General features: G+C 45.1%; 1 protein-coding gene across 3 annotated transcripts in view; it reads left to right on the top strand.

The window, feature by feature from the left end:
* znf652 (zinc finger protein 652) overlaps positions 1–15,469 on the top strand; it is a 19,509-nt gene extending 4,040 nt beyond the window's left edge. For 2 of the 3 annotated variants that reach the window (XM_058048155.1, XM_058048156.1), the window contains exons 2-6: positions 1,354–2,686; positions 2,893–3,040; positions 3,364–3,479; positions 6,061–6,205; positions 9,337–15,469. In XM_058048155.1, coding sequence (XP_057904138.1) covers positions 1,700–2,686; positions 2,893–3,040; positions 3,364–3,479; positions 6,061–6,205; positions 9,337–9,986 — 2,046 coding nt within the window. In that variant the 5' untranslated portion in view covers positions 1,354–1,699 and the 3' untranslated portion in view covers positions 9,987–15,469. The remainder of the gene's footprint in view (positions 1–1,353; positions 2,687–2,892; positions 3,041–3,363; positions 3,480–6,060; positions 6,206–9,336) is intronic. The other variant, XM_058048157.1, reaches the window with a different exon arrangement.

Here is a 15,469-nt window from a genome sequence, read left to right as displayed (position 1 = left end):
CTGACAGTCAACTGAGGACACACTGAGAGTTGTTCTGTCATTGCAACTGATTGTATGGATTAGGGATGGAGCGGTGGGGTCTATGTGGTCTATAGGGTCTTAGTGATCATAGAACCATTTGAGAAGAGCTTCCATAGACCCTAAGGAAACAGACTGTACTAGCGGCGGAGTCCAGAAAAAGGTTAAAATATTAGGTTTTAGTGCCAACCGTTCCAACAGGCACTACAAAAAAGTCCTTGATTCGAAATTGACAGAGAACAGGAAAAACTGGTCTTATTAATAATAATAATAATAATAATAATAAACATGGCCATATTTAAATAAAGCAAATTATCTAAGTGTACTTCAAATAAAAACATACTGCACAAAATAACTTGGAACACATTTGTTTTCCAATGAAAGAATTGCGGGCGGCACGGCGGTCGAGTGGTTAGCGCGCAGACCTCATAGCTAGGAGAACAGGGTTCAATTCCACCCTCTGTGTGGAGTTTGCATGTTCTCCCCGTGCATGCGTGGGTTTTCCCCGGGTACTCCGGTTTCCTCCCACATTCCAAAAAAAACATGCTAGGTTAATTAGCGACTCCAAATTGTCCATAGGTATGAATGTGAGTGTGAATGGTTGTTTGTCTATATGTGCCCTGTGATTGGCTGGCCACCAGTCCAGGGTGTACCCCGCCTCTCGCCCGAAGACAGCTGGGATAGGCTCCATCATCCCCCACGAACGAATGAATGAATATGATATAATATCACCAGAAAAATAATTTCAGGCTTTAAGTTGCACTATATTGACAAAAATATTGGGACGTTTGCCATGAAAAAAAAACATATTGGGCCCTGACATTACCACATCTCTACTTTTACCGGTTTTTTGAGTGTTTCTTCCACCAGTCCAGGGTGTACCCCGCCTCTCGCCCGAAGACAGCTGGGATAGGCTCCAGCACCCCCGCGACCCTCGTGAGGAAAAAGCGGTAGAAAATGAATGAATGAATGAATTTGTCCTTGATGCCAAAATGATTGTTTAGGACTCATATTTATGGAAACATAATGTATATGAGCGAGCATGACGGCTCGTTAAAATGTCCGAAAAATATTTAGTGTTTGTCAAGTAATGGAATCCACACCCATTCATTTGCGAGGACTTGTGGTTTTACACTTCGACACGTCGCATCAACACAAATGCGGTTATGTGACTTGTGAGGGTGTTGCTGGAGTTTCACTTCAGACTCTCTGTTGACATGACAGCGGAAGAGAGAGACGGGCTTTTATTCCACCCCCACCCCCCTAACCCCCCCGTCCCGTCCCGTCCCAGCTTCACCTTATGTGTGATTGTTCTCTTCATGTCTTATCTCGTAGGTGATGCTCCTTTAAGCACCGATGGCAGTTCCAGGTGTCCCTTCTCCTTCGTCTGCTCCTCACTTGGACCACCGTGGCGCTCCGCAATCGTGCAGGAAGCTGAAGTGATCCTCCTCCAAGGGTTTTAGCTTCCTCAAGGACGTTTATGGAGCCACAATTGCGACAGATTGTATGTCTTTCCAACTTGGTTTCCCATCCTGGACAGCATGGATGCTCTGTTTGAATCCGGCTGACTGTCTCTCACCTCCTTTCCAAAGAGGGAGGGCGGGGGTCTGGTGCAGCGCCCCCTGCCCTTCCTTCCTTTTAGGGCGCCTTCATAAGGTATTCCTTTCAGCATTCCGTTTTCATGAAATCCTGCCAGAGCCTCAAGGAGGAGGTTTCCGTCCCTTGCCTGGGCGGGATGTCACAGGAGGAGGGACGCAGCAGGGCGCAGGTGTCCCAGTCCTACTATAACCCCGCCAACCCCGACGGGGACCCGACGGGCAAACTGTACAAGCGGGAAGGAGGCGGCAAGCCTTACTCCGTGTTAGTGGACAACAAAATGGCCACCAAGACGTCAGCGGATGAGCTCGGCGTCGGCGCTCAGCAGCAGTATTTCCGAGAGGGCGGGGCGGGGCAGGAAGTGCACACGCAGGGATCGCAGGAGGCCACCTCAGAGGAGACGGAGGACGACGACGACGAGGAAGAGGACGGCGAGGAGGGCGGAGAAGAGGGAGGAGGGTTCAAGCGCGAGCAGATCATCGTGGAGGTCAACCTCAACAATCAGACCCTCCATGTCTCCAAAGGGGACAACAAAGGTGGGGGTGCAGGGGATGACTCTGAGAGAGCCGGCAGTGAAGATGATGACGACGACGACGAAGAGGACGACGACGACGAAGAGGACAGTCCCGATGAGGAGGACGAGGATGAAGACGACGAGGAAGAGGAGATCGAAAGTCGAAGAACCAGGTCCAAACGGGTCCACCGAGGTGGCCCCGCTTTCGGTCAGCCACAGAGGAAAAGCCTCCGCACGGCTCTGAGCTCGCCATCCCCCGGGATGACCACCAGGGGGCGCCGTAAGCACGCAGAGGCGCCGAAGAGCCAACGGAGATCAGCCAGGTCGGCGCCGCCATCGTCCGCCGGCGCCCCGGCGGGGGCCAAAGCCGAAACGGAGGAGAAGGAGATGCTGGCGTGCGAGAAGTGCCCGCGGGTCTTCAACACACGGTGGTACCTGGAGAAGCACATGAACGTCACGCACAGGAGGATGCAGATCTGCGACAAGTGCGGCAAGAAGTTTGTCCTGGAGAGCGAGCTGGCCTTGCACCAGCAGACCGACTGCGAGAAGAACATCCAGGTAAGATCTCTAGCGCCCTCTTGTGATTCAGTTTATTTGAAACAAAATGGTAACAAAATAGCATGCATGCCTTCTGATCCTGTGACTGCATTATATTTCCAACCAGCAGAGGGAGCCAAAGTATAAGGAAATACTAATGCATTTCATCTCAGATCTTTGCAGATATTGCTCCTTATTTCTAATCTTCTGTTGTTTATTCTCCGAAGTGTGTTTCCTGCAACAAATCCTTCAAGAAGCTGTGGTCGCTGCACGAACACATCAAGATCGTGCACGGCTACGCGGAGAAAAAGTTCTCGTGTGAAATCTGTGAGAAGAAGTTCTACACCATGGCTCACGTCCGCAAGCACATGGTTGGTAAGTGACAGGGCACCATACCAAGCAGCTTTTTAGTTAACACCGGCCACAACATCAGGTACGTTCAGGTACATCGGGAAATATTGTAAATGGTTCAGTCTGCCGCCATCATACGTAATGGCTTAAGTCACATTTTAACACTTTTAAAGAAGCTAACTACTCATAATATTGACATCCTGAATTGGCACGCAAGTGTAAAAAGAAGTTAACACTTAGCTCTTGTGGTCAAAGTGAAGTTTTTGTGAGGTTTATTTTCCTAAAAATGCAACAACACAAGGTATCCCGTTTTATTCCCGCTCCAATATTGTTTGTATTCCGTACAGCTCACACCAAGGACATGCCGTTCACCTGCGAGACCTGCGGCAAGTCCTTTAAACGCAGCATGTCCCTCAAAGTCCACTCGCTCCAGCATTCGGGGGAGAAGCCCTTCCGCTGCGAGGTAAGGGTGTGTTCCGATAAAAGGCACCGCCGTGCGTTCTGATTTACACCGACCTCAAATGGATTCAGTTCAATTTGTAGCTTCATATTTTAGCGTGTCAGCGTCACATTCCGGGTTTGAATCAAGTCAGCTGGCATAGGCTCCAGCTTTGCCGTTGACCCCAATGAGGACAAGCACTCTAAATTGCATGGGTAGGTATCTAACTGGCGTGAAAACAATGGTGTTCACTGAGGGCGTTATTGCATCATATTTTGCTGTCGCTGCCGGCCTATTAGACTACAGCATGTCGCCCTCCCCGCCCATCTGTTTGTCATGTGACACGTATCTTCTTGACATGGCTGACCTGAAAAGCCCTACTGTCTCACAGCAAATCATAAAAAGAGGCACGGGTCGCCAATCTGGCATAAAAGTTTGGCCTTAAAAGTTTTATTTTCACGTTATTTGTGGCTGAACAATCCAAAACGTTGTGGAACATTTTCCTAAAAGAGTGGAATCTCTCATTACTGTAAAGGGGAAGTGGTGCGTCTCCATTTTTTGTCCTTCTTTTTTCACTTCCTGTATCATGAACAGGAATTTTGGCCCAACAACAACCCCCCCCCCCCCCTTTCTCCCAGGCTGCTGTGACCTTAAACAACCCATCTATTACAAGCTATTCTTATATACTATTTACCTGAATGGAGGTAAGTGTATTCAATAATAGTTCATGCAAAATAACAAAGTATTTTGTCCGGTGCTGGGATCAAGCGGCAGCAGCTGTACCATTACACCCCACCAGGGGCTGACAGGCGAGTGAGTGACTTTTGCTATTTTATTCTTATTCTACCTGAATGGAGGTAGGTGCATTCAATAATAGTAAATGCAAAATAATAGAATTTTGTCCGGTGTTGGGATCAAGCGGCAGCAGCTGTACCATTACACCCCACCAGGGGCTGACAGGCAAGTGGGTGACTTTTGCTATTTTATTCTTATTCTACCTGAATGGAGGTAGGTGCATTAAGTAATAGTTCATGCAAAAATAACAAAGAATTTTGTCCGGTGCTGGGATCAAGCGGCAGCAGCTGTACCATTACACCCCACCAGGGGCTGACAGGCGAGTGGGTGACTTTTGCTATTTTATTCTTATTCTACCTGAATGGAGGTAGGTGTATTCAATAATAGTTCATGCAAAATAACAAAGAATTTTGTCCGGTGCTGGGATCAAGCGGCAGCAGCTGTACCATTACACCCCAACAGCGGCTGACAGGCGCGTATGTGACTTTTGCTATTTTATTCTTATTCTACCTGAATGGAGGTAGGTGCATTCAATAATAGTTCATGCAAAATAACAAAAGAATTTTGTCCGGTGCCGGGATCAAGCGGCAGCAGCTGTACCATTACACCCCACCAGCGGCTGACAGGCGAGTGGGTGACTTTTGCTATTTTATTCTTATTCTACCTGAATGGAGGTAGGTGCATTAAGTAATAGTTCATGCAAAATAACAAAAGTATTTTGTCCGGTGCTGGGATCAAGCGGCAGCAGCTGTACCATTACACCCCACTAAGGGCTGACAGGCGAGTGGGTGACTTTTGCTATTTTATTCTTATTCTACCTGAATGGAGGTAGGTGCATTAAGTAATAGTTCATGCAAAATAACAAAGAATTTTGTCCGGTGCTGGGATCAAGTGGCAGCAGCTGTACCATTACACCCCAACAGCGGCTGACAGGCGAGTGGGTGACTTTTGCTATTTTATTCTTATTCTACCTGAATGGAGGTAGGTGCATTCAATAATAGTAAATGCAAAATAATAGAATTTTGTCCGGTGTTGGGATCAAGCGGCAGCAGCTGTACCATTACACCCCACCAGGGGCTGACAGGCGAGTGAGTGACTTTTGCTATTTTATTCTTATTCTACCTGAATGGAGGTAGGTGCATTCAATAATAGTTCATGCAAAATAACAAAAGAATTTTGTCCGGTGCTGGGATCAAGCGGCAGCAGCTGTACCATTACACCCCACTAGGGGCTGACAAGCGAGTGGGTGACTTTTGCTATTTTATTCTTATTCTACCTGAATGGAGGTAGGTGTATTCAATAATAGTTCATGCAAAATAACAAAGAATTTTGTCCGGTGCTGGGATCAAGCGGCAGCAGCTGTACCATTACACCCCACCAGCGGCTGACAAGGGGTGACTTCTTCATTTTATTCTTACTCTGCTGTTTTGTTTTGTTTTTTTTTTTACTTTGTGCTCCATGCCTCCTGGCAGCAATGTGCATCCTCTGCGCATTTGCCGTGAATGCACCCTACTTGGGCAAAAATAGGTCAAAAAGTTTTGAAACATTAAAGAGTTAAATATGTGCATTGAAAAGTTTAGAGAAGTTTATGTTCCCCACCCGAGGCGGTCTCAGCACCATGTGTGCATGGGTGGAGCCGCTCTAATTAAACACAGGACGTCATCGTGATCCGTAACATGTCATTACGTGCTTATTATAGCGCCATGTGTAACATCTAGGCCGCGCTCCACGGTGGGCTCGACTCTCGACCCACACTGCCCTGCCCGTGAAGGTGCTGGCAGACCTGACTGTGTGTGTGTGTTGTTTACAGAACTGTGACGAGCGGTTCCAATACAAGTACCAGCTGCGTTCCCACATGAGCATTCACATCGGACACAAGCAGTTCATGTGCCAGTGGTGCGGCAAAGACTTCAACATGAAACAGTATTTTGATGAGCACATGAAAACACACACAGGTGAGAAACCACATTCATGACCTTCTCATTGTTGGACTAAATTTGCTCCGGTCCGAGCCTCCAGTTGGGTTTCCTTCTTGGCTCACTTTTCATAGCCGCCGCCTTCTTTTTTTTTTTTTTTTTTTTACTCTGATTCAGAGTTCTGTCCCACATACTTTTTACTCATAAAGGAACATGTATTTTAGTCTGCCGTTTAACATCCCAAAATTCCAGGCACTAAACTAGTCGCTTTGTAAAGCCAAGCTTTCGCCGAAAATATATTTTACTTCACTTCAGATTCCCGTATTATGCAAAAGCGACTTTTCAATGATGTTGTAATAGTAATATGCGTCACTGGAATCTGTTTATGAGCACCAAACACGAGAAAATAGTCATAATCATCTCTGTGGGCGGCACGGTGGTCGAGTGGTTAGCGCGCAGACCTCACAGCTCGGAGACCAGGGTTCAATTCCACCTTCGGCCATCTCTGTGTGGAGTTTGCATGTTCTCCCCGTGCATGCGTGGGTTTTCTCCCACATTCCAAAAACATGCTAGGTTAATTAGCGACTCCAAATTGTCCATACGTATGTATGTGAGTGTGAATGGTTGTTTGTCTATATGTGCCCTGTGATTGGCTGGCGACCACTCCAGGGTGTACCCCGCCTCTCGCCCAAAGACAGCTGGGATAGGCTCCAGCACCCCCGAATGAATGAATGAATGAATCATCTCCCTACTTGTTTACTCCAGAAACCCCACTTCCTTATACAATGTGACCATCACGTTATTGTAGCATCACATGGCTATGCTAGTGTTGCTAACGTTTGTGTCGCCCTGTGCCACTTCTTCATGCTATGTCGTTGTATGTGACATGTGACATCTATTACATTGGACAGAGGTACAAAAGTGTATCAAATGCAGTATAACTCATCGGAATTAAAGCTGTAGACACAGCATTGTGTGAAATTAGCTTCCAACATGTAGTTTTGTTTTTATTCAAATTTTGGAGATTATCTGTAGATGGTTAATATGAGCTGGGAGCAAGAATAAACATGCTTCTTGTCCTTATTTCACCCACAATTTCCATGGTTTTCGGCGGGCATTGTAAAACGCTTGTTTGCATTAACAAACAGTAAAACACACACAACCTCACTAGCATGCTCTGCTAAACTAAGACTAACTCAACTAACCCGCTTGTGATTTATTTACCAACAAACAAAAGTGTTACCACTCAGGTAAAAACGTGGCGTTTTGCTGTCTAAAAGAGGAACGGAGGTGGGACATTGTCCAAGTGGACGTTGTTTTCTATAGTGAAACTAGTAATGAGAGGCTAGCGTAACACGAAGGAGGGCCGTACATACATGTGGCTTGTAATGACTAGCCGGACACATGCTGCTGGTTCCATCCCTCTAGTTTTCTCTTCCTTGCAGCCTTGCTATTTTTCTTAAACACACGCTGCTCTGTGTGCTGGCCCTCCCGTTTCTATTTGTGATGTCTAATTACACAATTCCTTTCCTGCCACTGCTGCCGCTGCAGGGAAACACCCAACCAAAGGCCCTGGAATAGTGGCTTGCAATGTTCTCTCACCGTCGATTCACACAGATCCTTTAAGAAGTTAAATGAAGATGGCCACATTTTTTTTTTTTTTTTTAATATTCAGCTGTTTTGTCGCAAATGCACAACACGGTGAGCGAAGGCGTTTAGAGAGCCCTCCATCAGCCGGTGGAGAGACGGCTGCGTGGGCGCCGGCAGGCACATTGAATAGCTGGCGTGGAGGAGGGGTTAATGAGAGTGGCGTTCCGTTCCGACTGTTCATTTTCACGTCTCCCTCAAAGTGAGAAGCGTAATGGCGTCCTGGCGAGTGGGCGGCTTATTAGCATGAGGATTAGCGTTAGACCACGGGGATGGAAATGTGACATTTCGTTTCAAATGGCTTTTTTTCTTAACAGTCAGTCAGCTGGGAAATATTGCAACAAAATACTTGAGAATGTTGAAATAAAAAATGTTGTGATATACTATAATCATTTATTTTATTGGCCAGGTTCAAATTTATGATGAAAAATCAAGTATATGCATGCGAGTATCTGTTAGAGATTGCTATATTTTAACTAAGACGATGCATTACTATCCAGAATATCTATACTATCTATACCAGGGGTCTCAAACACGTGGCCCGCGGGCCAAATGTGGTCCGCAGGACACTAGTTTGAGGCCCCCGCCTTCATATAAAAGTTTAATGTTAGTGCGGCCCACACAAGTTTGATATGTATGCTGTATGGTATCATGTACCCAGAAAAAATTATTACGTTTGATTAATGTTCATGTTAAAGGTTAAATAACTGTTAATAGTTATCCTCCCTATCCGTGTGGAAGTGGTAGGTTTTTGGCGATTTAAGTTTAAAGGAAATAACTTGAAGGCTATTGTTTAGGTCGCTAAGCTCTCTAGTTTGCGAGTTAGCATGCGTCTGAAGACACTGCAGTTGCGCAATATGTTGTAAATAGAAAGAGTATAAATGTGACTATAGTCGTGTTTTGTCATGTCTACAGGGCTCTAATAATGCTTTGTTCATTTTAATCTGGAAAAAATAATTTGTCTACCCACCAACTATATGTGGTTTCTTAAGTTTTTATTATTTGCCGTTTTATTATTATTATTATATTTTATATTTGTTATTTTATAATAATAATTATTTATTATTTTATTTTATATTTGTTATTTTATAAAAATTATTTATTATTTTATTTTATATTTGTTATTTTATAAAAATTATTTATTATTTTATATTTATTTATTTATTTATTTAGATTTTTTATTATATTTATTTATTACTGATTGATTGATTTTCTTCTTGATTTGTTTATTTATTTTTCATCTTATTTTGTGTAGAAAAATAAAAATTAAGATATTTGAGAACAGTGGAATGTTTTATCAGAGCTTTTCTTGTAGAAAATCGGAACCAAAGCAAAGTTTATTCATTTTTCTGTTTTAAATAAATGCATTTTCTCACCCAGACCCTAGCTCCAGTGGCCCCCAAGTAAATTGAGTTTGAGACCCCTGATCTATACTATCCATAATTTCTATAAATGTGTATGCTCTCCATTTTAATTCCATTGTTTTTGCAACCCCAAGTCACAATCTCTCAACCTCTTCACAGGAGAGAAGCCTTTCATTTGCGAGATTTGCGGCAAGAGCTTCACCAGCCGGCCCAACATGAAGCGCCACCGCCGCACCCACACGGGCGAGAAGCCGTACCCCTGCGAGGTGTGCGGCCAGCGCTTCCGCTTCTCCAACATGCTCAAAGCGCACAAGGAGAAGTGCTTCCGGGTCACCAGCCCCGTGGTCCTGCAGACCAGCGGCCAGCCTGTGCCTGTCGGCATCTTTGCCAACACCTTCTCCACCGCCACCACCACCTCCACCTCCTCGTCGTCTTCTGGACCCGGCCCCTCCACGGCCGCCCCGCCGGCCGCCAACAATACAGCCCCGCTGGCTCTCAGCCCACCAGGGGCGGCAATGCCCCCTCGAGGCCCTTTGGGACACACCTTCTCCCACGTGCAGATCCACTCGGCCTCCTCTCACCACCACCCCCAGCAGCAGCAGCACCTCTCAAACACGCCCCAACCCAACCTCCACACCCACCACCACCACCACCACCACCACTTGGCCGTACCCCCAGTCGCTCATCTGCCCCCTCCTCCGGCTCTTTTTAAGAGCGAGCCCCTGAACCACTGCGGGCATGAAGACGGCGCCTACCTGCACCATATGGCCCCCGCTGACAAGGGTCCCAGCGCCCCTCAACATCACTGAACTACCAAGCACACCTTCCACTCATACCACACCCCCTCCACCCCCCTATGCCTCAGCGTCTTAGGTCCTAACATGAACACACTCTTGGATGGCGCCCTCACAAGTGGACAGCTTGGTCCCCAGTAGGCGACGGTTTGAACCACAAAAGTCAATCCCTCGTTTTTACATTTTACACAAACTGGAGTCTTCTCCAACCTTCCAGCAAGTCCAGCCCAGTTTCCACTAAGCGGTCCGGTGCAGGTCACTACGTTTTTATTCCCAAATATCCTGATTGGTCGAAACAGAAATATAATACGATGGCGTTATACACACTGCTGTCCACTGATTGGTCGACTTAAGAATTCACACTTGGAGGTGTTTGCACAAGTTTATTGACATAAGAACGCCGTTTTATCCCGTTGTTTGTTCAGGTGTCTTTGGAGATGCAAAATACTAACCCTTGTTCTCGTCTCGTTGGTGGAAAAACGTTCATCTCCAGTAACGGCGTCATTTTTTATGTGTTTTTGGACACGCAAATCGCAACTTTTTGAAAGTTTTTTTTTTTTTAAGTTGCTATGCTAACCAAAAATCAACAAATGATAATGAGTAGATCAGCGGTTGCGGTAATATCGTATCTTTGTGATGGTCATGGGCCTTTTAGACAAGCGGGAAATTATTTTCCCTTTTTAATTGGAAAAATACCCATTGGTCGCGGGGGTGCTGGAGCCTATCCCAGCTGTCTTTGGGCGAGAGGCGGGGTACACCCTGGACTGGTCGCCAGCCAATCACAGGGCACATATAGACAAACAACCATTCACACTCACATTCATACCTATGGACAATTTGGAGTCGCTAATTAACCTAGCATGTTTTTTTTTGGAACGTGGGAGGAAACCGGAGTACCCGGAGAAAACCCACGCATGCACTGGGAGAACATGTAAACTCCACACAGAGATGGCCGAGGGTGGAATTGAACGCTGGTCTCCTAGCTGTGAGGTCTGTGTGCTAACCACTAGACCGCCGTGCATGACGAAAACAAAACATTCATTCATTCATTTTCTACCGCTTTTCCTCACGAGGGTCGCGGGGGTGCTGGAGCCTATCCCAGCTGTCTTCGGGCGAGAGGCGAGGTACACCCTGGACTGGTCGCTAGCCAATCACAGGGCACATATAGACAAACAACCATTCACACTCACATTCATACCTATGGACAATTTGGAGTCGCTAATTAACCTAGCATGTTTTTTTTTGGAATGTGGGAGGAAACCGGAGTACCCGGAGAAAACCCACGCATGCACGGGGAGAACATGCATACTCCACACAGAGATAGCCGAGGGTGGAATTGAACGCTGGTCTCCTCGCTGTGAGGTCTGCGTGCTAACCACTAGACCGCCGTGCATGACGAAAACAAAACATACCATCAAAAAATGTAATTGATTATGTCGCCTCTATTTGTTTACAAACGGGGTGCTGACATGGCGGGCGTTGGTCGCACTAATTACGTATGCGGGGTGCACATTGTGACCTAAGCTTCACTCACTCCGTCGTGGTGAACTGGACCGAAGTAGGGGTCCATTCAGTGGGAACGTTGGTTAATCATCATAGAGCCAGCTGCTATCACGTTTTTATTGGTGGTCCAATCCGCTCTTCCGGCTGTCCGCTTGTGATGATGTCATCCATTGTTTGTCATTCTAAGGGTGCGCTGATCAGATTCAAGCTAAACGTATACTTTTAATGTGTGTTTGACCATCAGACTGGTATTTTAGGACGTTCATCTTCATGGTTGGGATGGTTCTCAGCATTTATGAGTGAAAGAATTCTCTCTTATACAGTGGATGGTGGGTGGATTTTTGTTTTTATTATTATAATTATTATTATTATTATTATGACTGGAGGTCCCTCCCATAGCAATACTCACCCGTGGCGCCATGAAATGTCCCATGAATGTTGACGCTGGTTGGACCAGTCGTGCAAGAACACAGTGCCATCCGTTATGTAGTGTGACAGAAGGGAGAAGGTTTTATTGTTTTGTTTGTTTTTTAACTTTAAAAGGAAAAGGTTTTGTACGTGAGAATGTGATGTAAAAGTCATTTAACGGTGCTTTTCATTCCACAATTGCTTCGCTTCAAATTTTTAACACCCCCCGTTTAATCCACTTGAACGTCACACAGTCTTGTCGGGCCTGGTTCTTCTACGGAGAAAAAGAAACTCAGGTTTTGCAGGACTGTGCGGTGTCGCTTTAACTATCCATTACTGCCACTGTGAGGGTCCGTACATATGAGCCCCCCCCCTTCCCAATCAGGAAAAATATCCTCCACCGCTGCTGTCAGAGATGATACGGGTTACCATGTTGAAGCTGATTTAACATTCTCACTATCCACACCTGACCCACAGAGTTCCACCATTTGCTGTGTTAAGACTCTGGGAGGTTATTCCCGACCCTTTTTAGATCTGAATAGCCGGGTGAATGTCGCCTACGCAGAAGGATGTGTCGTCTTTTTTATGTTTTATTTTTTGTTTTTTTTTTATCAACAAAGCCCCGCCCCCACAGTGGATTTGTATGGACGAGCAAGTCAATCAAAACAATGTATCAGCCGATAAGGAGAATGTCGTCTCTGACTGTTATTTCCCGTGCAAAACAAAAGACACCATTAGATGTATTTTTTTTTTTTTAAAGCGATTCTATAGACCATGTCGCCCAGAATGCCACCCTTTTTACACAGCCAGCCCCCAACCCCCGTTTTTCTGTATTCTCACACATCAGCTTTGACTTTGGAGAACACTGACGGATTTTTTTCACCGAAGTGTCGGCTACCTTTACGTTTCCACTAAACTTGTTCGACCACTAAATTGTAGGTAACGCTACCTGTATAGTTTCCTTAAGCGTCTTGACGAGCCACACACCTTTTGCTACCAGGCGATTAGTCACATTTCTTAAGCTTTCTCCACTGATTTCGGATCAACATTAGCAATAAAAGTGTAGTTCCAGCCTCACTCTCCATGTTGCTTTAGTTGCCGTTTTTTAATTAGCGACGCAGGAAGCTAACAAGAGAATTAATTGAACAGAACCGTGCCGACCAACCGTGGAGCTACAGCAGAAGGATAAAACCCAAATTAATCGATTAATCGAAAAGACAAGCTTCAGATTAATTCATAATTTCTCCAACGATTTCGGATCAACATTGGCAATAAAAGTGTAGTTCCAGCCTCACTCTCCATGTCGCTTTAGTTGCCGTTTTTTAATTAGCGACGCAGGAAGCTAACAAGCGAATTAATTGAACAGAACCGTGCTGACCAACCATGGAGCTACAGCAGAAGGATAAAACCCAAACTAGTCGATTAATCGAAAAGACAAGCTTCAGATTAATTAATTTATTAATTCATTCATTTTCTCCCGCTTTTTCCTCACAAGGGTCGCAGGGGGTGCTGGAGCCTATCCCAGCTGTTTTCGGGCGAGAGGCGGGGTTCATTCCGTTTTTAATTAGCGACGCAGGAAGCTAACAAGCGAATTAATTGAACAGAACCGTGCCGACCAACCGTGGAGCTACAGCAGAAGGATAAAACCCAAACTAGTCGATTAATCGAAAAGACAAGCTTCAGATTAATTAATTTATTCATTCATTCATTTTCTACCGTTTTCACCCTGGACTGGTGGCCAGCCAATCACAGGGCACATATAGACAAACAACCATTCACACTCACATTCATACCTATGGACAATTTGGAGTCACCAATTAACCTAGCATGTTTTTGGAATGTGGGAGGAAACCGGAGTACCCGGAGAAAACCCACGCATGCACGGGGAGAACATGCAAACTCCACACAGAGATTGCAGAGGGTGGAATTGAACCCTGGTCTCCTAGCTGCGAGGTCTGTGCGCTAACCACTAGACCCGCCGTGCCGCCCCAGATTAATTCATAATTAAAAAAAATAGTTGCAGCACTACTCTATTGCTTTTTTTGGTCTTGTGCCTTGAGAAGATAGTTCTGAAAGGGAAATGGTGGCTGTGTGAAAGGGGACACGTTGGTGATAAAAATGGTCATGCCTTTCTGCTGGTTGCTGTATAAAAGGCACAGTGCCAGATATTCAACCGGAGCTGTTGTGTGATAGAAGCGTATAATTCCGTAAGGTTTGCACGCTTCAAAATGAATCCTGCACCTTTTTTTTTTATCCCGATTCTCACTGAAAACAAAATGGCTCCTTCTGGTTACCGTTTTTACTTCGCTACATTGAAGTAACAAAGCTAATAGTGGTCTTTTTTTTTGTTATTTGTTTTGAAACATATCCCAGATACTTACTATACCAAAAGCCGCCCCCCTTTTTGCCCCCAAGCCCCTTTTCAGTATTCAGCCTGAAGTGGTTCAAAATGGGTAGTTTAAGGCGCCTCCTGGATTGGACCTGCAGTTATTAAACCCGCTTGGATGATAGCTCGTCATCCCACTTGCAGTATGGCTCTTTGTCTCGTTTGATGCCTGTTCTGGGTTGTTTTTTTTTTTTATAAATGTGTGTATTCTCTGCACTTTAGCGCTGCGTGGGCGAGGCGCAGGGAAGCGATGGCTTGTGGAACAGATTGCAGTCCAGGCTGCGTGAGGAATGGTTGAATTTGAGTGGATGTTATTTTGTTTGTTTTTTTTTTTTAAATAGGCAAGGAAAGGAGGAGAATGCCAGGTTGAGGCGGGTGATGTGGAAGGGGGACCATAGCAAAACATAACTTTTCTTTGAATATGTGCAAAAATCCCAAAAAGAAATGTACTTTGGGATGGGTAGGGGAACAGTTTTCCGGTTTTCCTCCCGCTTCGCCGACCACACACTTTGCCCTTCCATGCTTTTATCCGCAATACTTTTTTTTTTTTTTTTTTTAAATCTGCATCATTTTTATTGAAATTGCCGGATGATGCTCCTCCTTTCTTTGCTTTCATAGAATGCACTTTCTACTAAAATTCTTGGCTATAGTTGCGAAAAAATAACATTGTATATTCTAAGATTCTAAGATGTTTTAAAGCAAAAAAAAAAAAAAAGAAACAGATAAATCATTATTATACTTCCCCTTCCTCCCACTTTGTATTTCTAACCACTTAATGTAGCATTAATGTGTATTTTATTATTATTATTATTATTGTATCTGGTACAAAATGTGCAGCTTTATAAGGTTTGTCTCTTTTTTTTTTTGTATGTTCTTTGGAGATTTGAGAAGTGAAACAAAGTTGGGCCTTTTTTTTTTTTTTTTTAAATAATGTACATTTAACTGACTGCTAACTTTAAGTAAAAACAAGTAGCCACGACTTTGCTTCTGTGCTTGACTTGATCCGGATCTTTTGGATGCCGACGGCGGCCCCGCCGTCAGGAGGGAATTGGGCCACGGGGGGCCTTCAACTAGGGTAACCTTCACAACAGCTCTTATCTCAAACCCGTGGCTATTTTCACCGGTTTTTAGGGTCGAAGGGTTTGTGGTTGTGGTTGCCATGCTTTCTACCCGCACGTGAGGTCCAAAGTTTTTATCTGCA

This window comes from Doryrhamphus excisus, chromosome 15, assembly GCF_030265055.1.
Source record: "Doryrhamphus excisus isolate RoL2022-K1 chromosome 15, RoL_Dexc_1.0, whole genome shotgun sequence".
Classification (NCBI taxonomy): Eukaryota; Metazoa; Chordata; class Actinopteri; order Syngnathiformes; family Syngnathidae; genus Doryrhamphus; species Doryrhamphus excisus.
The sequence above is the reverse complement of the archived record's forward strand: the minus strand, read 5'-3'. Positions and strand labels throughout refer to the sequence as shown.